At 38.9% G+C, this 24,772-nt stretch overlaps 1 protein-coding gene across 5 annotated transcripts in view; it reads right to left on the bottom strand.

Annotated features, from left to right (window-relative positions):
* Positions 1-24,772, bottom strand: part of KCNK10 (potassium two pore domain channel subfamily K member 10) — a 70,140-nt gene that overhangs the window by 7,334 nt on the left and 38,034 nt on the right. For all 5 annotated transcript variants that reach the window (XM_050336529.1, XM_050336527.1, XM_050336526.1 and 2 more), the window contains 4 exons: positions 24,138-24,255; positions 21,380-21,540; positions 3,473-3,659; positions 220-362 (listed from right to left, as the gene is read on the bottom strand). In XM_050336529.1, the coding sequence (XP_050192486.1) occupies positions 220-362; positions 3,473-3,659; positions 21,380-21,540; positions 24,138-24,255 (609 nt within the window). The remainder of the gene's footprint in view (positions 1-219; positions 363-3,472; positions 3,660-21,379; positions 21,541-24,137; positions 24,256-24,772) is intronic.

The raw sequence follows: 24,772 nt of genomic DNA, 5'->3' as shown, positions 1-24,772 counted from the left end.
GATGGAGCTGTTCAGTCCCACCAAAGGTCCTGTTCAGGGCCACGGAGTCACAAAGCAGTTAACATTGGAAATGCCCATTAAATAATTTCAAGTGGCCCTCTGACTGAGGCAGTCTAGAGTTTTAATGGAGGTTTCCATTGCACAGCTGTCCAAATACCACTCTCTCAAGTCATCAGGAAGAGTTTTCAAAATACATTCTGAGAAATTACTAATCATTACCTCTTCTTGTGTCTTCTTGGACAGGACTCTTAACCAGTCTCCAATCATACTCAGGACAGCAGCAAAGTAGGCAAGGCCAACAAGGATCCAGAACCACACTAAGGGTTTATACCACTCTCGGTAATGTATGTCAGCATTTCCTCCTGAAATAAGCATATACTTATGCTTAGGAATTGTAAGATGCCAAAATTATGACAAAATATCTGCAATTCTGAGAAATGTCTGAAAGTATTTAACTCTTGACAACATCACTGTAGTTCTGATAATAGACAAGAAGCCTGTCAGATGGGAAGAACACAGTCTGTTCTTAATTTAAAACTCTTCAAAATTACCTACTTTTCTGCTTCTGTGTGACCTGCCAGAGCATCTAGTAAATATTTTGCTTTATATCAATCATACTCTGAAGTAAGTCTGAAATTCCCACTTTAATAGTACTTGCAACAGCACAAACACATGTCCAAGAAAGAGGTTAAATACAGCTGGTCTTCCTTATACTGAAGTGCCTGCAGCCTGGTAGTTGAGAAACTTTACAGATCAACCCCTTTAGGTTATAGAATTTCCAGACTTTTTGGTTTTAGCTACAGGATTGAGAGACCTATGTGCAGAAGAAAGATATGTAGCTTTGTCTTCCCTTTTGTCCACCCTTCCAAATCAGGATATCTGACTGGAAGCCAACCATGTATCAGCCCTGATAATAAGGAGATACAGTATACAGTCTGCTTGGGTATCATTTAGAGGGGTACATTCTCTGGCCAGTGACTTGAGAGGAGATATGGATCAAAGCAAGCAACAAATATCCTGTATGTTCTTCATGAAAGTCTCGGGATGAGCTGGTTAAACAAGAATGAGACATCTGGCAAATCTAATGGACTACAAAGAACCTAAAATAAGTGCAGTAGCAGCCAGGCTGCTGCCTACTACAGAATAAAATAAACTTTTCCAAAAGACAACAACCACAGCCTCACTTTTGAGACTCTCAGTCCTATCACAGTGCTGTGTGCACTGCAAGAAGGAGGGCCAGTGATAGCAGGCACAGCCCTGAGTAGAACAGAGTGAGCAGCAAAGAGTCTGCAGAGCCCCATGGGCATCACTGTATCCTTCATTGCAGGTGAACAAACACCACCTTGGTGGTATTTGTGTAAATCTCTGCCTGAATAGCAAGGTTTCCAGGAGATTCAGGCAGAGGATTGCATATTTCCTGGACTCTAGACCTGGTTAGGCAAGAGCTAGACAGCTACTGATACCTCTGTATGACCGTAGAGAGATTTTAGGATTTTCACCTGTTAAAATCACCACACAACATAGTTTCCTTTTTGCAGTCTGAGACATTGCTACTACTTTAATTTTATCAAAACTCAATATGAGTGTAGGTATGGTGCTTGAACATTCCCATGGAAGGTCAAACATTTGACAATCAAAAGGGACCCAAATATTGGGTTTGATGTTAATCTCTTCCCATATACTGAATGAATCACACTCTTTTTTCCAGCCTTTAAGAGTGTGAAACAATAGGAGGTGGTAACTGCTGTTGCCATGGTACAAGGCTCTTCTGATCATATGTGTCCCTGAGGAAGCTTACTAGGAAACAGATTGTCTAGGTCTATCTTACAGAGTAATCAGGTGACTGGCAAAGCATGAGACCACTTTTTTCAGCCTATCAGACATTCTGTTTTTTCAGGCTTCATCTACAATTGTATTTCTGACAGTAGTACAAAAACTTAATGGTTTGGCAAGAGCTGGGAAACCGGCATAGCTCTATTGATGCTGTTTTACCCATTACAATGTAGTATTTTTGATTTGATGTCAGAGGGACAGAGATAGTGAGAGATTAAAGTGACAGAAAATAAAAGGGACAGAAAATCTCTCTCAAAGTCAGCAATAAAACGCAAATCTCCTGTTGATCACCTGCCTTAAACTCTTATCATGAAATCGCCTCTGAAGTTTTCTTATTCAGGGCCTTCCATTTGATTTTTGAAAAATCGTGCTTGTTAGTAGACACCCAGCTGTGGATTATATTCTCCAAATCATATTGCATATAGAACAATTTAACATTCAGAACTTTTTTACTATTATATTATTAAAGAAAACAATACGAAGTGTGATATGATTAAGAAAAATATGGTAAATTATTTTTATTTCACACCACGATACCACAGACAGAATATCAGTGAGCTTCTCTATCCATTTAAGTGGTTGCAATGAACCAAGCTCATACAATCACTTCTGTAACTGAATGCTCACTAAACATTTTTTTTCTTCATATCTGGGTCTTTCTTTGTTCTGTACCTTTTCCTCAATAATTCATGTCTTCTATACCACTATGTCATAAAAAAAGGATTAGTCTTCTCTACAAACAGATTTGTCTGCAGTTCTTCAGCAAAGAGAACTTTATATATCCCTGTAGGTTTATTTGATGTTTTTAACTCATTCATGCTTTGTTGATTTATAGAAAGTAAGATAACAGCATATTATGACTGTAACATAAGTATCTTAATGCCTTTAATTAGGACTGCTAAGAGGAATGAGGAGTAGAGGTCATGCACTGATGGGAAAAAAAATCCACTTATTTTAATTACCTTTTCGTTAGCAAAGCAATTGTGTGAAAAGAAAATATTTCTCGTCTCTCCAGCCAACTATCTTGACTCCCTCTTTGGAAATCGATGAGGGTGGATATTTATAGTTCCTGCTGGTACTGTATTAATCTTGGAGAGTATCCTCCAAGCACTAAGATGCATACCCCATTAGTCCTTCTCTTCCACATTAGCTTTCCTTAATAATTTCTGCCAAGGTTAGAGAACAAAATGCAGTGTTTGAAATGCTGCAGCTCCTGTAGTAGCAGCCCACCACTGAGACTAGGGATTTCTACAGCCCTGTGGCTCAGCCCTACTTTGCAAAACCTTCCTCCATTCATCATTTGGGCTACTTGATTCTGCAGTCAGCCTCAGATTGAGTCCTAATGGACTAATACAAATCTTGAACTCAGCGGGAAAGTAATTTGACTTGTGCATAATTCATTGCAAGATAAAGGAAAATTAGGACTTTCCAGGCTCCTGTTATCTACACTGCTGAAGGCTTGTAACCTGGTAAGGCACCTGGATCTTAAATCAACCTGGTGTCCTACTGCACAGTAACCCCAACAGAAACACCTGGCATCATTTCACTGGAATAAAACACATTGTGAAAAGCCTCCTCTCTACACCAGAAAACGAATTCTAAGAGCCAAGGCCCTCCTGCCCAGCTTGAAGCTGCTCACCTGCTACAAAGTCACCGAAGCCAATGGTAGTCAGAGTAACAACCACAAAGTAGATGGACTCCAGCGCTGTCCATCCCTCGATGTGTTTGAAGATGAATGCAGGAATCGTCACAAAGACAATGCAGCCTGCCAGGATGAAGAGGATAGTAGAAATCACCCGGATCTTTGTTTGACTCACTTGCTTTTTCTAGAAAAAGGAAATAACAGAACAATAATTTTGAGTGGATTTTAGGTCTCTATAGCTTGTGAATGGCAGACTAGTCATGCTGGTGTCACCTGGTAGGTCTCTTGCTGTCTTTTGTGAGCTTGTTAGGTGGAATACAACCCTCCCTCCCTGTTAGTCAGAATCCTGCCCAGGTAATACTGAACCTCTATGTCTGGACCCAGAATATCATGATTCTCATTTTCCATGCACTAGGCAGTGACTAATCTACCAGAAACACCACCTGGAAAAGCATTTCTGAGCTTCAGAGGTTCCAGTACATTAAAGTTCAGGTTCAGTGTTTAAAAAAAAGTGCACATTCCCACCTCCATACATGTATGTGTACACCCCCACGGCCTTGTCAGCTCCAACCATTCAACAAGCAAGACCAAGATTAAAATGAAAATAAATCCTTTTTTCCCCCTCTAAAAGGCTGAGATTTTATGTAGAAATAATTCGTGGTTTGGGTTTTCTAGACTCAAGATTTCCAGCTTTCATTCACAAATATGAAGATTAAATCTCCTTTTCAAAAATAGAAAGCTGTATTATTGGTTTACTCCAGAAATAAAGGATTTCTGTCAAATACCAAAGAGCCTGAGATAAAATTACCTATGTAAATCCACACTGGAAAGCTCTTGAACAAAGAATATGGGTGTTACTGGCTGCTATAAACTGAATAAAAATTTAAGCAGTTTAATTGCAATATTTTACACTCCTAAATAATATAACCTCTCAGTGTATTTAATATAAACTTAGATTTCGTTGCCACTAATATTGATGAAAGCCTGGATTAATAGAATTGACTCTGGCAGATTTATTTCAGATTTTCTCTGCTATAAATAAACTCAACATTCAATAAAGTTTCACGAGAAACCTGGAAATTACTTGAAATCTTAGTGTGGATTAATTACAGTGGCAGTGAAAATTCTCTATTTATCTTGGAAAAGAAATGTGGAGTTCACTGTAAGTCACATACATCCAAATTAGTTTTCCAAACCAAGCATCTCCCTTAACTCAGAAATGAGATCTCATTTCAGATTAGGGCATCGCCTAGACAGGAAATAAGATCTCGGAAGTTATCTTTCCAATATACAGAAGGGATATTGCCTGAACTGGTTAATATGTAACCAGCTTGGACTGTGCTTTCACTAAAACAGGAGCATTTCTTTTAGAGGTGCAGTGTCAGACCATCATTAGGCACTTGTCTGATCTGGAATGCATTTAAAACCAGGTAGCAGCATCAATATGTCATGTCTTGTAGATACTTTTAGTTCTGAAACTGTTTAAGATGATCCATATATTTAATTTTTTTTTTTTTTAATTTTTGTGTCTGTGCATTGTTTTCTGTGTCTGGATGAACAAAAATAGCTAAACAGGATTTGTAATATAATGCCATAAATAAGAATAAGCAAATACAAGGCATGGAAAAAACAGCTACTGAAATACCAAGGGGAAAAACAACACAAGAATATAAAACCTGACTTAACTCCTAATTTCTTCTTTTTCTGAAGAATCGTTCTGAGCAATTTCTTAAAATACTAGCAGATGATTTAGCTTCTTTAAGAAGTATGGACACACATTCACAATGGCAGGATTTCAGACTTATTCTGTGTGTGGTGAAGGGAAAACAGCTGATCACACAAATGTTACATGGTACCTTAGGCTGGCACCCTTGCTTTTTGTCATTGTGGATGAAAATTTAAGCAAATTGTTGTTTATTTATTACTTTGGCCAAGGTGACTTATCTACTTCTCCTAAATGCTTCAGTCTCTTAATATATAAAAATTAATTGCCAGACACTTTGCTACAGTGGAAGTTAGGAGGCAAGTGTGACTTGGGAATCCTTGGACAAAAAGTATTTTGTAGCTGCCTAGCACTACTAGGAAAGCAAAGTTATGCATAATAATCCTTCCTCCATCCTCAAGACAGTAACATTAACATGCATTTCAGTGTGTGTCAGGATTGTCTTTCCTCATGAGAGAAACAGCAACAGAAAGAATGGCCTGCAAATCAATACCAAATGTTCAGGACATCCCCTTGTTCATGAGTGATAAATTCAGCCAAAGGTTGTTGGGTTTTTTAAGTAAAAATGGTAATGATGTTAATGAGAGGATCTGTAAAAAGGCCTGACTCACAGTTATTGTGCACCTCTCACACAAAAGCAGAGCAGCTGAGGGTCTTTCTTTTTTTTTTTTTATCTTTTACTGGTAAAATTGAAGTTAGAAAGTAATGTTGAATGAGGCACACCATTTTTGGAGGTACTGAAAAGAGCAAAAAAGCAGGACTCAGAAGAAGACTTACTTCATGGACAATAACACATGAAATGCAGGACACAAGTGAAAAGAGGGGTCTTTCTGCAGTTAGACATGCATTCAGAGGACATTCACAGTAGAGTCTAACTGCTACAGATAAAAAAAATGCTAAGGCAATGTAATTACTCATAGAATATGCACATTGTAATAATGACACATTACAAAAATGTAAGCCACTGCAGTGTTACAGGAAGTCATTATTAAAATAAATAAATAAATAAATCACTATATATCTATATAACACTAAAGGTTGAGAAGTCTGAATAGGTTCATACAAATCTCTCTTTTAAATAGTATTTTCGGTCTGGACCCAAACACTGACAAATAGCTCAGCAACTTCTGCCATGCTAACACATCCTCTGAACCCATTTTTTTACATAAATACAGAATTTTCTACAGGTGTTCAAAAAGAAATAGGACAAGAGGCCTTTCTCCAGGAAAAGTAGCTAATCTTACAGTTGCTAAAGTAAAATAAAAACATCTTTAAAAGAGATGTCTTCTACCTTCATTTCAGATTTATTTACCAATAAGTTCTCTCCACATTGATGAAGCAGATTATTTATAAGACATTCATCAAATATAAATAAATTAGTGCCTGCTAATTACAGCAATTTAAATTCATCCACAGTTAATCTGGAAAACATTAAAGAAGGAATCTAAGAACTAAAACTAAGAGTTTTCTGTGATATAACCACCTATCAGAGGTCACTTCCATTTTTCAATGAAGGTGCTGATTTTACTCTCAAGGTGGCTAAGAGCTAAAGTAGCAACATCACTTATATCATGTTGCTCATGTTAATTTAAACAACCTACTATCAACCTGCTCTAGTGCCAAGAGGGGTGAGGACAGGTATTCTCATGAAAACACCATTATCAGTGGAATTTAGTTTTTATGCATCTTTCTTATTAATAAGTGTGATCCCAATTTCTCCTTATTTTCTATTGCATAGTGGGTTTGGTCTTATCCAATAATTTCAGGAGTTCAAATAAATCTCTTCTTCCTTTCTTTCTTTTCTCTGCCCTCTGGTCCAATAGTTCAAAGGTAATGTACTGCATTATTTTATGTCTCCTGTCCTTTTCAGGTGAATAAACTCAGGTACAATTTTTCTGACCTGATGGTGGACAACAAAAGGACCAAATGACATTTTTAAGTTCACAAAATGAGACCACAAGGATGATACACATTCCTCTGAAAAAGGAAAAGGAGACATTTAGTATGGAATCAAAAGATGCTAGTCATTTATCAGACTAGACTAAATGCTAAATATGTGGAACATATATATTTCCATGAACAGCATATTTCAAACATGTTTATTCCAAGATTCTGTAGTGCCACCTCTCATCTCACAGAAACTCCCCCAATATACAGTACTACTTAACCAAAAATAGCACTGGAACATTTGCTGCTTCACAGTGAGCTCAGATGGTTTCTCCATTCTTTCCTGAATTCCTGACAAATATTCCCAAGACTCTGGGCAAGCTGGTTACCTTTTTGGCTAGATGACCAATGGCATATTTTTAGACACAGTATAATGTGCCTGCATGGAGTATGCTATCCTCATCTCTCCACAAGGCTCTGCATTTTAGAGCAGACATATTTCAAAGAAAACACATTTCTTTAATATTTCCTTTGTTCCTTGCACCTACTCTTAACTTTATGCCCTTTCCCATGCTGCCAATTATTCGTGGAACAGATTGTCTCTGCTCATGCACTACTTAAACAGCTTGTCTTCTAAATCGCCTTCTTCAGATCAAACTGTTTTAACAATAGGAAACACAGCCTTAGTACTCAAACCATGAACCAGAATATCACATATATTGGTTCAAAAATGTTAGATATGTCCTTAGTCAAAATGTTTGCTGAGCTAGTGGAGATGGTGCAGATAGTCACAGGCTCACACTGCTTGTCTTTCAGCTCAGCCAAATGCAAGCCAGTCCTGGTCCAGAGCCTGGCACGTGCCTCAGTAAGGTGTGCTGCCCTTCTCAACAGGCTCAACAGGAAAGACTGCACAGCATCAGGCTCACAGAGCTCCTGGTGATCAGCGGTATGGTAACATCAAGCTCCTTGCTGCCTATACCAATCACTGTGGATTTCATCCTAGGTCCTTCATATTCACAGTGAGACTGAAACTAAATGTATTTTAAATATCGCTGACTTGGAGATAAAGTCTAAGAATAATATAACAATCTTTTGTTGTTGTCCCTTCTCTGAACACTGCTGGTTCCACCCACCACAGAGCACTGCTGAGCCATTCAGGTGAGATGGTGGCACCTCCAGGAAAGTGTATCTAAGCAAGGGCAGAAATGCTGGACAGGCAGAGGATGAAGGAATAGAGGAGAGAATGAGGGAACAGCAAGGTCAGGGGAGTGGGAGCTGCTCCATGGCAGCGCAGGAGGAAGAGTGAAGGACCAGAGGAAAAGGACACCACTATATCCTCACCCCAGCCCCTGTGCCACTCGCTGCTGCGCTGGAGGGACTGAGCATGACCCACAGCTACAACATGGGAGGAGGAGAGGACTCTGGAGTAAAGTGAGCCTGGAGTGAAGCTAAGCCTGAAAAATTGGGAGAAATGGTACTTTGAATTTATGTGAGCTTTTTAATTTCCAAATACTCAACTCTGTAATTAAATATTTATGCTAATTGTCAATAAACTAAGTTAAATTCCACAAGTCAAGTTTGTTTTGCCTACAACAGTACTTGGCGAGTGATTTCTCTGTCATTATTTTGACCCACGAGTTTTCTCACTATTGTTCTTCCCATGTTCTCCCCATCCCACTGAGGGTAGGAGAGTGAGTGAGTGGCTGTGTGGGTGCTTGCTGTCAGCCAGGGCCTACTCACCTTTCACTCACATCAGTGAAGAATACAACACCCTTTGAAAGCACAGCAGTAGAATTATAATACATTTTAAAATACAGATGACATTTCAGACACCTCCAGGAGCTATGAACAGTGGTTTCAACCATTCCACTGGAGATGGCTTCCCCTATGCTCTAAACAGCTCTCTTGGTACCTCAGTGTTATTTTAGTTCTCATGTTTTATAAAGAATGCTGCTATTGCTGCACAAAAAGGTGCAGAATCCATCCTGTTTCTTAACTGTAGCCAGTAGGGGACACAGATATAAAAAGCTGTAAGCACTCACATTTGTTACTAAGCTTGGTAGAGACAGTCCTGAACTCATGCAGGGCACAGGTCAGAGTAAAGAAGGATTTTTATTTTTTTTACACTGCTATTTTTCCCCATAAACCACACTTCTGCAAGGTGTTGTCTAGACCCAGATGGAATAGTAGTAAGTAAGTAGTAAGCTTCTCACAGAGCAGCAGGTATCTCTAATGTCATTTCTGTAAATCTCTAGACATGGATCTTGCTGCAGTCATAATGTGAGCAAGCACAATGCCATGAAAATACAGACACACTGGCTCAGAAATTTTCTAGGACTGATACAACCAGTTTCCAGTCTTCTTCTTCTCTCTATAAAGCACAAAGGGCTTTCTGATATGCACCAGCTAATTTCTGCATGCTGCTTATTTTGCTACCAGAGAAATAAAAAATAACAACAATGATACCAAACCCCTGTTATGGCTGAGCTGTATTCAGTTCAAGGAAAACAAATTAAATCGTTGAATAAGAGGAATCCATGTAAATATATGCTTTTCACAGACATTGGAGCAGACAAAAGACAACAGAGATTCATGGCATAGACTTAAGCAATTTTCCAGAGGCTGAATTTGTAATGTGCTGTTCCTTCCTTCCCTCCTTCAACTCCCTTGTGAGTTATACCTATATTCCCTGCTCCCAGGGAGTGCAAGAATGGGTTAAAAATAATTGTTCCACATCACCTCCCTGCACCTGAATGGATTTTACCTTGCCATTCCTCGTGCCCCTGATTTTGATCAGTGTTGATCAAAATGCTTCCATCTTGTTCATAAGTGAAATTCAAAGAAATAAAATGTAGTTATGATTGTGCAAAGAAAAGTCAACATATCAGGAAAGCTATATTCATGAGTATATGTTGGGCATCTAATTAAGAAATGTACTGAGACAGAAAGAAAATTAGTGTACCTTGATCAATGAGAGACCTAGTTATCTATAACATCTATAACATCTATAACCTAGTTATCTATACTAGCAAGTAAAAGAAAACTGAACCTCATGTTAGAAAAAATTCCTCTTTGCAGAGTGGAGAAATTCAACATCCATTTTTTTAGCTCTGTTTGGGCTTTCATTTTTTGTTTTGTTTGGGTTTTGTTTTCCTTTCTTCCTTTGTAGTGGAATAAATTCAGATTCCTTCATACTGTAGAACATTTCCTTAGTGATTAGGAACGTAACATCAGCTGGAGTGGATACTTTTTTGGACTAGATACTGAAAGGTTAAACAGTGCCTTTTTAAAACAGGAAGTAGATCTTCAAGTATCAGATACAAGTATCTGATATAAGAAGTAGATTTCTAGTATCTGTTTCTAGACTGCAGCTTTCAGTTTCTGCTTAGCTTGGAATGACTGGCTCAGCAGCCTTCCCTTGCCCTTCGAAGATAGGTACAACTGCACACATCACTCTCTGCAAGAAATTCTTGCAAAAGCCTACAAAGCATATTTTGCGCTTACCATGATATTTCTTACACCTATTAACAATACAAACATTGCAAGTTTGAGAAGAACACTATTTGTAACTAGCCAAGTAATCAAAGAGCATTCTCTCAGGTTACTAGCCCATGGGGAGTGAGTTTTACTGTAGGTGGGATACAGATCCCAGAAGAGTGGAAGGAAGGTAAGAGGAGGAAGGCAGAACAGCTCCCACTGGGCAAAAACATGGAAATAGTGGAAAATGTCTCACCCCTGAAGTGTCCATCACAGCTCTCCCCCTGCTCCTCCCTGCCACTGCTTACCTGCAAAGGTAAAAGGAGGGCAGGGAGCACCTTCAAAAGGTAGCATGAAGGGTCATCAAATACTCACATGGCTCAAAACAATTCTTATTGTCACAATGACACACTTACGTGCCAAGGGAAAATACAAATATGTCAATTACATTAGGGTAGTTTGGTGGTTCATAAAATAGCTTGAGAATCCTAAAAGGTGAAGGTTGAATATGTAAGGCAACATAACACTTAAATTTACCACCTCCATGCCACATGCTCATAACACCAAAGCAGCATCTCTTAAATGAAAAGGTAGTACAGTCCTCCTACCTAGGATGAGGCACCATATATAAGTACCCTTGTGAAGTAATTGTTATCTACTGCCTTTCAAGATCTATCACTTGCCTCATGCTCAGTCTCTGACGCTTTGCCCAGGGCTGTCCACAGGAGTTCTGAAGGATATTCTGAACATTAACTAGAATTGCTCTAGGGGAGATCAACAATCACCGATTTTTGTCTTGCAGTTGCATTTCTGTCTTGCTTTTCCTTTATTCCCTACATTGCAAACTTAAACAATCTTGCAGAGATGGTAACACTTTCATCAAAATCCAGGCACACGTGATTTGGTACTTCATATTTCCATAGCAATATGACCATAACTTTAGGCAACAAGAAAAGGAAGTTATTCACTACCAAAGCTTAGAAGAGAATTTAACTTTGAGGTTGGTGCTTGGAAAGTTCACATATTCTTTGGCATTAATCAGCAACTTCCACTGGAGTATATTATTTGCTAAGCTTCATACAGAGCATATAAGAAACCCTAGCTGCTCAGTAAACCCTCAATCATGCTTTCATCTCCTGTTTGTCTGGTGTTTCATAAGAAAGAATTGCTTCAGACTTGCATGGTTTATTTCTAGTGCATTTCACTGAAACTAAAAGTTATGTGACTAATACTAATTTTAGCAGGAGGCAGGCAGGTATAGTTCCACTTTTTAGAATAGTGTTCCTGAACATTTCAAAACATAAACACCACTGAACTCATTTCGCTAATTAGAAAACTGGGACTCAGGCTCTGCATGGAAATGCAACTCCTTACCACTGCTTATACTGAAATCATTCTGAATACTAACTTGGTTTCAAACTGAGAAGTGACAAAGATTGACCTTTGATATAGAGAAAAAATAGTACTCATCTTTGTTCACCACAAAAAAAAACCCAGAAAATAAACAGATATTATAAATAAACAAATAAATAAAAAGGAGCAATAGTTAGCAAAAGGACAGAGATCATATTCCACAGATTATCCCTGATGCACATGAAAAATTAGCCTGAGTACGTTAAACAGTGGAAGAAAACTCCTTCCTGAAAACTTAATTCCTCATTATTCTATTGTTTTTATGCTCTTAAAGATGATAAATTAAATCATCATCTACAGATCAATCCATCACCCATAAAAGGGTTTGAAAACCCTTTTTCCTAGTGTCAATTGCCATATACTCTCTTACTTTGCTCCTAATTTTTTAACTGCTAATCGCCTGCTACACCTGTCTTTGGTTTATTCATTATTTCTGTGTAAACAGTCAAACAGGTCCTAAAATATTAGGTACCCTATAAAGAAAAAAAGGACTAAAGTAGATGAAGAAAAAAATCAAAGATAACAGAGCATCTTGTGTTTATATACTATAGTAGCTGCTGTCTATCCACAATCAGAAAGCAATACAATGAAAATTGCATCCCAAAATGAAAATGAACTCTTACAATTTACTGCAATACAGGCATATACCTGAACAGTGATAAAGCCTTTGTATTAATCATGGATTCTTGACCATTTTCTGTGTAATATTCTGTTTCTAAGAGCTGCAAAGTGTTATGAACACTGCAGCTCAGTGAGAAAAGTATGACTCTAGTAGGAAGAATTAGTGAAGGTTTGAGCCTCTAATAGTTTTAAATAATGAAGAAGAAAAAATGAAAAGAGGAAGAGGTGATACAGTAATGCCAGTGAGAATTACTTTGGGCGATGGACTTCAGTGCAGCTTGGGTTTCAGTTTTGGTGCACTTGGGCTGGCTTGATATTTCCAAACACTATACTCTGGATTTAAACTAGATTAAAAGCTTGTGTTTAGAATAGTCTTTCCTTCCCTGTTTATACTATCAAGTTTTTAGAGACTGGTTTGATTCTCAAATTAGAGCAATTATCTCTTCCTGGGGTTGACATGTTCTCCCATCTCAGAGCTACTTAATTCTCTTTCTATTGCCCTTTCAACTACCACCAAGCTCAGGACCTCCTGGGGCTCTCTTTATAGGTAAACTCATTTCAAGACCTTTCATGATCCTCTCTTTGAAGTTGCCTCAGGCTGATGCTATACTTCTTGCAAACCCTCAGACATTGTAGATAAAACCAAAACATTTAAAAGATCTTTCAAAGATGTCAAGATCTGAATTTACCTGTTCAAGTTATTATTAACCCTTAAATTATATGCCAATTTTCAAGACGTTATTAACTTGAAGAATTAAAGAAGGATGTGTTACACTACTAGCTCATGTAAACTTTAGACATAATATACTCACCATGAAAGACCATATAAGTCAACAAAAAGTCTTCTACACTTAAGTTTCTTCCCTTGAAGTGTAGAGTAGCTGTAAGCATCACTTACTGAATTAAATACCAAGTTAGAGGGCATAAAATGTCAAAAGCTGGGATTTTTTAATTAATTTTTTAGTATAGCATACTATCTTAGGTCTGTGCAGAAAGAGATACTTTCTTAAAACCCAAATATGATGGAGGGGGTAAGACATCTGAAGAGTAAAATCAACATATTCAAGACAGTGGCTGAACCAAATAAAGAATTCGGAGACAAATTTGGCTCTGGTTGATGAGTAGTCACCACACATAAAGAAGTCACAACCTGTATCATCAGTTGTTTTGTTCACCCAGAAGGCTTATTTTTCACTTGGATGTTTTACTGGCAGTGGAGCATGAGAATTACTAAAGCAGGTGATGATCAAAAACTAAACCAAAACTTCTGCTTTCTTTCCATCACCATAATTAAAACACAGATTAGAAACATAAAGATATGGCCTGCAGTATCTCAAGGAGAAAAGTATTTCAGACACAGGCATTGTAAAATTACCATGACTGCTTTTCATACGTCAGTTTAACTTCTTAAGAGCCTTCAGTCACACTTCTGCCGTTGTTAGATACACTCCAGTGAAGTGTCCAGATGGCTCTGTGTCTGGATTGCTTTGCATCCAGGAAAAGCAATTAGAATTACATTTGTAAAAGAGAGCATTGAAGGAGCCCAGGTGGGAAGGAGCAGAGAAAGGAATACATTTGTAGAGTACAGAGAGAGATTAGCAGTTCTGTTTGTAACAGGCATGTTACTGACAAACCAGAGGAAAATGCAATCAGAGTTTTCCAAGCTGGAGCACACATCTTGACAATGAAGCCCTGGATTTCGAGCGTGTTCATGCATTTTGACTTAAACAGTTGTCAGGCAATACTTTTTGAAAGGATTGAAACATTCTTCCTCACCACAGCCTATTGTTTCTGCATCGCTGAAACTCCTTATCAAGAGGATGGAGGGAGGAGTGCACCCATCAAAACTGGTTCACACACAGTATCTCCAGTGTGGTGGGAGATACACTGTTTAAATCTCCATATGCTTCAAAAGTCATTGTCCCAAAATCTGTTTTCCTGAGGAGAGCCTGTCAGTCAGCCTTAAACTGCAAGAGACAAATGATCCCAAAGAGTCCAACATCTCAGCACTGACTGTGTTTTTAAAGATGGTTCCTTTTGGTCTAAATAAAGTTTGATGAGGAAGACAAGTTGAAATAAACAGAGGCAGAGCATTTGCAGAGCATGGTGCGTCCTTGCCCACCACGCTAGCTGCTGCATTTTGCTCTTCCAATCTGCTCTTTCTGCCATGCTCTTTGTATAGAGCCTACAGCAGTTGCTGCAATTTGTGGACTCTTACAGTGCCTGCATTCCTTAATTTCACTTTTATCATAATTTACAAATGCATGTCTTCAAGTTTAAAACAGAAGAACTGAAAATGAAATTAAAATACTCATCATATTGGTGAGGCACTATGGATGTATTGGTAGCAAGCACTAGAGTGTAACTACATTTTTTATTATTCTTATGTTGTAAAGTTAATTTTTAGCCAAATATGCTTTATTGGGATTATGAAGAAAAACACATTGGCAGTAGATCTCTTCTGTTAGTGTTTGGCTATGTGTGTATCCATAAACCTAATGTTAAGTAACTGCAAAATTCAGATCTGGGAGCATATTTTATTTTAATTTACTCCCAAATTTCAGGAGGCTAAAATTTGAAATGCACATTCAGGTGCATACCTACTTAAAACAGACACCACGTAAGTATCTACATACCTAAACTAATCCTTTGTTGACCTACAAGCACCACTTTTTTAACCTTGCTCAGGAAAGTATGACTCTCAGATGGACCTTTAAGGTGTTACAGGCAAAAGAACAGATCATGAGCTGAGATTGTTTACATGCATTTGTTCTGGTTTTGTAAATCAGTGCTGTAAACCACTTCTTTCTATCTGTACAAGCTCTCACCAGACAGATTACTTTTTTCCCTGAGCAAAACAGAAGTAGCTTCAAAGACCAAATTCCTAACTTGTGAGACAGGTACAGAATCACAGGAACCAAATGAAAAATACTTCAAGTCAGCATACTCCATGCTCTGCATAATCATTCTCTCCAAGGCTACATCACCTCTGGTCCTTCTGTAACAAGGTCATCTTGTGTGTGAGGAAAGCCTTTGCATCATTTCTTCCTTGAAGTTCTCCTGCAGATATCTAAGTTCATGAGAAATATTGCTTCTGCTGGTTAAAGGGAATTCTAGGAATTATGAGGGAAAATTCCCAATTCCATGTAATCACAGAATCATTTAGGTTGGAAAAGATCTATAAGTTCATCAAGTCCAACCATTAACCCGGCACTGCCAATTCCACTCCTAAACCATGTCCCTGAATAGCATATCCACATGTCTTTTTAATACCTCTAGGGATGGTGATTACACCACTTCCCTGAGCAGCTCACTCCATTGCTTGACAACCCTTTCAGAGAATACATTTTTCCTAATATCCAATCTAAACCTAGATGAGGGGATTGAGTCCATCATTAGCAAATTTGCAGACAACACCAAGTTGGGAGGGAGTGTTGACCTGCTGGAAGGCAGGAGGGCTCTGCAGAGGGACGTGGGTAGGCTGAAAAGTTGGGCTGATTCCAACGGGATGAAGTTCAACAAGGCCAAGTGCCGGGTCCTGCACTTATGGCCACAACAACCCCTGCAGTGCTACAGGCTGGGGACAGAGTGGCTGGAGAGTAGGGAAAGGGATCTGGGGGTGCTGATCGACAGGAAGCTGAACATGAGCCAGCAGTGTGCCCAGGTGGCCAAGAAGGCCAACGGCATCTTGGCCTGCATCAAGAACAGTGTGGCCAGCAGGAGCAGGGAAGTGATCCTCCCCCTGTACTCAGCACCAGTGAGGCCACACCTTGTGTTCAGTTCTGGACCCCTCAGTTCAGGAAAGACATTGAGGTGCTGGAGTGGGTCCAGAGAAGAGCAACCAGGCTGATGAAGGGACTTGAGCACAAGTCCTATGAGGAAAGGCTGAGGGAGCTGGGGGTGTTTAGTCTGGAGAAGAGGAGGCTCAGGGGTGACTTCATCACTCTCTACAACTACCTGAGAGGAGGTTATAGCCAGGTGGGGGTCAGTCTCTTCTCCCAGGCAATCAACAACAGGACAAGAGGGCACGGGCTTAAGCTCTGCCAGGGGAGGTTTAGGTTGGATATTCGGAAGAAGTTCTTTACAGAGAGAGTGATCAGGCATTGGAATGGGCTGCCCAGAGAGGTGGTGGATTCTCCATCCCTGGAGGTATTTAAGATGAGGTTGGATGTGGCACTGAGTGCCATGATCTAGTAATCACAGTGGGGTTGGATCAAGGGTTGGACTTGATGATCTCAGACGTCTCTTCCAACCCAGTTAATTCTATGATTCTATGATTCTATGAAAACATGTTCCTAAACTGAACCTTGAAAGACAGGTTAGCAGATGTCTCTGTTCTGACAAGTCCCTGTTTCAGTGAAGCCTGAGTTGCTTACAGAGGCATTGCCTTTCTTCACAAAGTAGTGTATTTTCAGTGGTGCAGCCTTGCTACCATCCCTGTCTCTGGCTGCTCTTTCACACCCCTGTATTGCAATTCACACTCTACCAGCTGTGCTGCCAGACCCATCCTCAGCATCCTGCTGTAAACCAGGAGTGAAAGCAGTAACCAAATCCAGGAACTGTGTTCACAGTGGCTTTACCTCAGAAGCCATAAAATCCTGCAGTGCTCTCAGAAGCACACTGTACCCAGGCTGAGTGCCTGTATCTGCAAGATGAGGGAAGATCGTTCAGGTTATGCTAATCTCATCCACTTCTGGTGAGAATCTAACACTCATTCAAAGTCTGAATAAAGACTATCTGAATTTAGCCTATATTTAACTCATGATAATGACAGCTGCTGTGTTCTGTAACAGTGTGCTCTGTCTATGGAGTGTTTTCCTTTCTATCTTTAGATGGTTGCAGTCTCTGTGTGTACAGAGCAAGCCTAAAGAATGGAGCTCGTTGTACTGTTTGATATAGACACATTCACAGACTGTTCATAAGATTCCTCATATATGTAAGATAAAAATGCTACTTTTATGGTTTTATGTCACCTTGAAATGCATATTTCATTTCTGTTGTGTCTGGAAAGCTTCACCAGGTGAAAAACTACTTACAAGAATTACCACCTTTTTAATTAGATTTTGAGTGTGTACTTGCTTTTCCCAGATGTGCTGGGAGAACTGATTCATCACTGGACCTAGAAATTGAATGCTTGTGATCAGTATATATAGTGAATCTTGTGGCCCTGTACACACCCATTTTCTAGGGAATCAGACTTGTATGCATGTAAGAAGAACAGAGTAGGAGCCAGGATCTGCCCCAGATTATTGAAGATGGGTCATACAGGAACAATCAGTAGCTGAGAAGATCGGGCTTGTGTGGGGGAAGCTTTGGTTTACATTTCTGACCATGTTGATATTTATTTACTTGTACCAAACATAATTAATCCAGTAGGACAGATGGCACAGACTAGTCAGTGCATGGTGTTTGGGATACCTCCTCTTATCCCAGGCAGCATCACTCTGCCAGTGCTTCCTTTTCCTAAAATGGTACATGAAAAGTTCCAGTTTTCACAAAGCACCTAGTCACAAATGAATAGTTATTCTCCCGGTTAGTTTCACACTGAAATTAGTGGCAACATTTTGAAATTCAAGATGAGTGGTGGCATGTGTCCAGCTCTCCTGCTGAAATCTTCTGCCAATACTGTGAGGGTAGCATGTTTTTGATAAGAGCAGGTCTCTTTCTAACTTTGTGGAGTTAAATTGTTCTTAAAATTCTAACATAATGCGTGGGCTGATCAGTGCAACAGCTAAATGTGGATTCTAAGGCCCTCATTTGTGCGGCTAATTAAGGTAGGTTTGGTGGGGCCCTGCACAGGTCGTGTCAGAGGCAGCAGAAGTGCTCTAGCACAACTCCTCTGGGAGAAATCCTCCTTTCATCTTTCCAACTATGGTGGGAGATGCCAGAGGCAAGCTGTCCCTTGTGTGGCATGGGCTCCATGCTCATGTTGGATAGTGCAAGAGACTTGTTAAGGAAATGCTTTGGGTGAAAAGACTGCTGAGCCAACAGAGAAATCTTCCTCTACCAGTGTCTGCACACTGCCTCTTACCTAGCTTCAAAAATATTCTAACCACAATGAAAGATAGTTGCCTTCAAATCCCATCCACCTCTACAGACAATGACAAAGGTTCAAGGATATCAGGAACTCTTGGTTGCCCTGACACTAGCCACGCACTAAGAGTGAATGGGATAAACAGAGGCAGTGGGATACACACAGAAGCAAAGTGCTGAGGCATATGAACATGGAAGCTTGATGCAGTGTACCATGCAGTTTCTTCCCAGTCTTTCTACAAGAAACTGGACTGTCCCAAATTGTCCTTGAGGAAAAATAATACAGGCAGCTAGTGAATTCCATCTTAGAGACTCCACGACAAGGCCCATGGGGCAGACCTAGCACTTATTTCCATTTCTGTTAATTGCTTTTCAAAACAACATGCCTTTTATGAGAAACTTGTCACAAGCTTTTTGGAAATTCAGTTGGTGATATCACTTAATCATTGATACATAGGTAGTGACCACTGAGCTAGCTCCAGAAGATTTGTCAGGCACACCACACAACATTATATTATGCTTTTAGTGTCTTTTTAACCTATGTCTGTTCCTTTTAGTTTCTTCCTAACTATTCTCTTAATTTTTATGTTCCTTCTTTAAAGGTTGTAGAAGGTTGTTCTATACCCACAAACATGCTGAATTTGAATGCACTAAGGAGAAAATTACAAAGTAAGATACAGGAGTTACATATTGAATTAAATTTTGTTAGTGCTCAGAATTAAATCAAGAACTGTTACTCCACTTGTGGGTTCATCTGATCAGATCCAAATATTTATGAAGCCTAACAATGTAAACACAATGTGAAAATAAATTATATAATTACTAAAATGATAATGATTATTATATTCTTCATACGTCAAATGTTATGTAAATAAAAATTTAAAGTGAAGCTATTGGTATTTAGTTCTTAAGATGCATGCATATTGTAAACTTTATCAGGAATATTTCAAATAGCTGAAACTCATTACTAAGAATAATGAAGGAAATTATGTATAACCCTGTCCACCAAATCACAAAAGTATAGATGTAATGGATTTATGAGAATCAAAATCAAAGGAATAAACATGCATCTTGGCTAAGCAAGAAGACCACAGATCTCTAAACTCCTTTGGAAGCTGACAAAGTACCAAGGAGAAAAACTAATAGTTTAGATGGCTATAAACAACAAGCAACTCAAGAAAAGGACGGAGTACTTGGAATACCAAGAGAACTCACATTATTTGCCAAAGGGCTATATTTTGCATGAAATATTAGTATCAGCATTCATCTGTAAATCTTAAAATACTTTGAGTGTGTATTATGCTTTAGCAGAGAGGTTGGACTAGATAAGATCCCTTCCAACCCCAACCATTCTGTGATTCTCTGATTAATCATAAACTATCATGATGACACTTTAAAGGTCTTTCCATATCACTAAGAAAGTCACTCAGCAGCAAATTAATCAAAGATTTTCTGACTCTCAATTCATATCATGACTTCAAGATTCTTGTTTTTCTTGGGCAGAAGCAGGTTGGAAGGTTCAGAAATTCCATTGAAGTGAAGTAAGTATAATAAAAAGGTAGGTAAAACAGAAACTAGGGATCTTGCTACTTCTGTTTTTGCAGAACTGAGGCACTTTTCAATAACCTTATTTTCATTTAATGAAAATACAGGCCCTTTCCAAGTGCTCCCCAGACAGGCATGTAGATGCTTACTCACCCATAATCACTAGTCACCTTTTTCCACATTTAGTCTGAGAGAAACTACTGATGGCTGGTCTGGGACACTCCACAGTCATTTAATCAAAATGGAAATTGCTCATACTCCAGTCTAATACTTAATTACTTCCTTTCAAAGACAGTTACAAGTAATTTGCTCTCATCTGTGGGAATGTTTTAGAAATAGATGCCTATTAAACTAACCAGCTTGGACAGCTTCTCATCCACTCAGTCCCTGGAAAGACTTATCTTCTGTTATGTCACCTCCAAGGGAAGCATCATGCAGGTCACTTCTGTATGTTCCACCTCAAAGAAGAATCCTTGAAGCGAACCACTGGCAAATCAGCAAAACAGCATTTGCCGGGTCTGTGGCACTGCTTGTGAATAAACTGCTTACAATGATACAGACTCAAAAGCAGAGGGTACTGGCAACGTAAAGGGAAATTGCATATGAGAACGTCTATACAAAAATTTAGGGTAGGCAAGGAGGTAAATACCAGAAAGACGATTTCAGTCACTGGCATTATAGCAGTTGTTTGTCATGGAGCTGCAGCTGTACTCCATCACATCTGCCTCCTTGCAGTGAAGACATATCACTCATCCATCTCTCCTCCCAAGTTCACATTCACAGCAGTAACCCTACTTTCCAAGTCTTTTAGGCTTTATTAGTCAGGACCTACTCCGCATTCCTGTTCCTCCAGAAGTTACACTGCCACTACCTTCTCTGTTTTCAGTGAATGGACATATGTGTCCAAAGTAATCTGTGGTGTTTTGAAGGTTGTTTTACAACCATTCCTTGTAAAGAACATAGCTTAGGAGATACATTACCCAGAGATATCCTCAGTAAGGAAATTCAGAGCAAGATCTATAACCCCTGCATCACCATCTAGAGAAGTCTGTTTCTCTCCTTAAGGAGGTCCTTAAGGGCATTAACCATAGTCTCAATTAGACATGTAAATATTTCATGGTGCCCAACATGTAAAAAGGGCTGCAGGTAATAGCAATAGAATTAAAAGCTATACAACACCAGCAAAAAACTGACAGTGAACTTACTCTGAAAACTTTTTCCACCCTTGCAATACCCTTCCCAAAGATGGTTCCAAGTTGGTCTCCAATCCCAGCCAGCAAGAAGCCAAACAGTGGAATCCCAAAGATGGCATACAAGATGCAGAAAACCTTGCCTCCAACAGTGCTTGGGGCCATCTTCCCATACCCTGAGGAGAAAAACAATTGTCAGACTCTCATAACTTATACACAGCTTTTTAGAAAAAACCTAACAGGATTTAAAAACTGCTCTTCCTGCAAGCATATCTGTAATTCCTATTTATAGATTTTCCATGGCATCATGTCACTTCCCAGGCCAGCTACTCCCTGTTATTCCATTCTTTTTAGCCTCAGTTACCCACATTTTCTATAGATTCAGACTATCTAAAATTGTTATTTGATTAATTAATCTAGCTTGACATCATGGCACAAAAATCTCTCCATGCTGGCCTAGTGCCTGCATGCTGCTGCTCCTCTTGGCTTGTGCCAATGGTTTCCTGATGGGAGTGTGATTCACCTGGAAAGAATCATTTTCAGTGGTTAGCTCATAATTTCCTAAGCCCCTCATCATACTGACCATTACACTGCAGCCTCCAAACTGTACCCACACTATGCAAATCTGCCCTTGAACTCTTTATTCAGTAGAGCATTATGACTCCAGTAGCCATAGTATATCTGTTAAAATGTTTCAGACAAAAAAACCAAGAATTGTGACAGTAATATTTGCAACTTTTTATTTAAGATCAGGTATCTTTATTGAAATGTTATAGATATTTGGATCCTAACTATACATAAGTACTAGAATATTAAAAATTATCACACAATCACAAATCACTGATAAAATAAAGCATCCAGAGAAGTGGAGATCTAAGAGGGTGTCTGGTCCTCATCCTGTTAGGTTGGTGACACTGTCACTGGATATATCTCTCTGTCATGGATGAAAGAACTATGCTGACACACACCACTGTGTGTCCCATAATCTACTGTCCTTTCCATGATCCCAGATCTCTCCTAATAGTAAAAAAAAAATCCAGGCTCCCCAGGTCACTGGACTGCAGTTGACCAGCTAGTCTGCTGAATTTCTGCCTAGGAGGAGCCCTAACAGGCCTCTCTGGTGGATAAACTAAAGTCATTTTCATGTCCTGAAAAAATACACAGACTTTATGCAGCCTATAGAAGTCTCATTCATGAGAGTTTAAAACAAATATGGGCAAAAATCCAAGGTCTTTTCAATATGTTATTTAAATAGCAGATGTCAGTGAATATACCTAAATAAACTATGCCTACATAGTGGCATTTATTTTAATGAGTAATTTAAAAGCTTGTCACTTGGGTCTTTTGAGTAAACAAATATTAAGAAAGGGTTTTCTTACGTTTGAATCAGAAATGTTTCCTTTCTTGACACCCACTGGTTTTATGCTACCATTAAAAATACATGGCAATGTAGCTTAATGTATGGAGGAACACAGGGAGGCTCTATACAATCGCTCTTTCCTCCTCACTCTGACAACAAAGAAAAGGCAGAGCCAAAGGCACAGAAGCCAGTTTGAGATGATCACCACAGCAAACCTTTTCCTTGACACAGGATTTGTTTTGTTGTATTACCTGCATAAAAAACCTGCAGAATTCAGTCAGATTCCCACACTTCAGTGAAGGGTTATGTGATTGTCAGGTTATTTGTCTGTACAGTCACAAGTGTGTGCATCACAGCTTTAATGCAGAATCACTTTATCCACTGTTTAAAGCAGAATAATACTCGAAGGCAAGGCAAATAAAGACTAACAATTTGCCATTGTTTCCAAATAATCAGATCTCTTGCTATGACAGCACTGAGATCAAGCTTAAAATTGTAAAACTACTGTATAATTATTAGGGGACTAACTTTATCATCAGTGTTATTGGTTTATTTTCTTCTTCCTTCAGACTATCCTCTGAAATCCCAGCTGGTTGAACACTCTTCAAGAGAGGAAGTGGCTTACAGAGGAGAGAATAAAAACCTAAGGCTAACAATCAGAGACCAAGAGACTTATTACATGGGACACAATGCATGGGGAGACAGATGATAAGGGCATGAATTATCTTAGTGAAATTAGCAGTTCAAGAAGAGTGAATAGAGCAGTTCAGTATACCCCTTCATTTAAAATAGAAAAGTGCATTAATAGGTCAAGGCCATGAATTCTGGAAATGAAAAAAAGGTGGATTTTTTTACACAACTTATAATTGGTGGAATTCCTTCAAATTATTAATATGAAAGCGAGTAAGGATTTTTAAAAGGATGTAATACTTACGGGAATATATTTCCAGTTACAGGGAGTAGGGTATGAGAAGAATGCTGATATTAAACTTCAGAGCATAGGCCAAAATTAGCTGATGTACTTAGGAAGAAAGTTACCCTTATGGGCAAATTCATCTATAATATAAAAATTCAAATTCCTAACAACCATATAATAGTTATTTCACTGGGTACTGCCTCTTGATCTTTTTAGTAAAAACTGAGACTGTCTGCATCGACATCAAGAACAGGGTTATAAAGCCTGCATCATTATTACCTGCTTTCAGTTTAACATTGCTGTTCTATCATAATTGTGTTAACTGTTTCTGACACTTCCCTGGAGACCCAATGCCCTTGGCACATAGCAGAGGCATGCCTTCTGCAAACTGAGAGGAATATGGTTCAGCTACTTTATTTCTTTGTGGTCTACCTTCCTCAAATTTATTTCATTATCCAGGTCTCAGTGTGATTATGTATTTTAAAAAATAAACATACCTATAGTTGTGATGACTGTTCCAGCAAAGAAAAAGGCACCTCCGAGGTCCCAATGACTGCTGGTGTTAGAGGAAGGTCCTACAGGACTGACTCCTGCATTATCAGCATCAACAGCATGCTGCAAAGAGACAACAAATCAGCCTTATGCATGCCTCACTGTATCCTGTGCAAGTTGGTATAGGCTACAAAGGGAAATTTCTAGGACCATGGAAACAGTTTAGGTTTAAACTTGTTAATACGTGGTCCAAGTATAGTAGCATCTTCTGTACACAAAAGTTGAATATATGACTGAATAGACATTAAGGTGGAAGAAAGATACAATGCATAAACAAATGACAAAAGATACAAAGCAGTTGAGAAATAGAGGACTGACACCACAAATTGATTCATAAATACCATTCTTGACACAAGTACTGCCAAAGGAAAAATTCCCCAATGGGAACAGCTGATGTTAGAAGCAACTAGAAGGGTGGTAAATACAAATAACGTTTGTGAAGTCAACTGAAGCTAGTCAGTCCAAGGATTTTAATTCCCAGACAATTAATAATTGATTAATTTATGTTTCATGCTAACTAGAGAAAAAATGTTGGGGAGATAGATACAGATATATATATATATATAATATCCCATTTGAA

Source organism: Myiozetetes cayanensis, unplaced genomic scaffold, assembly GCF_022539395.1.
Source record: "Myiozetetes cayanensis isolate MyiCay16 unplaced genomic scaffold, myiCay2020 scf6-25, whole genome shotgun sequence".
In the NCBI taxonomy this organism is placed as follows: Eukaryota; Metazoa; Chordata; class Aves; order Passeriformes; family Tyrannidae; genus Myiozetetes; species Myiozetetes cayanensis.
The sequence above is the reverse complement of the archived record's forward strand: the minus strand, read 5'-3'. Positions and strand labels throughout refer to the sequence as shown.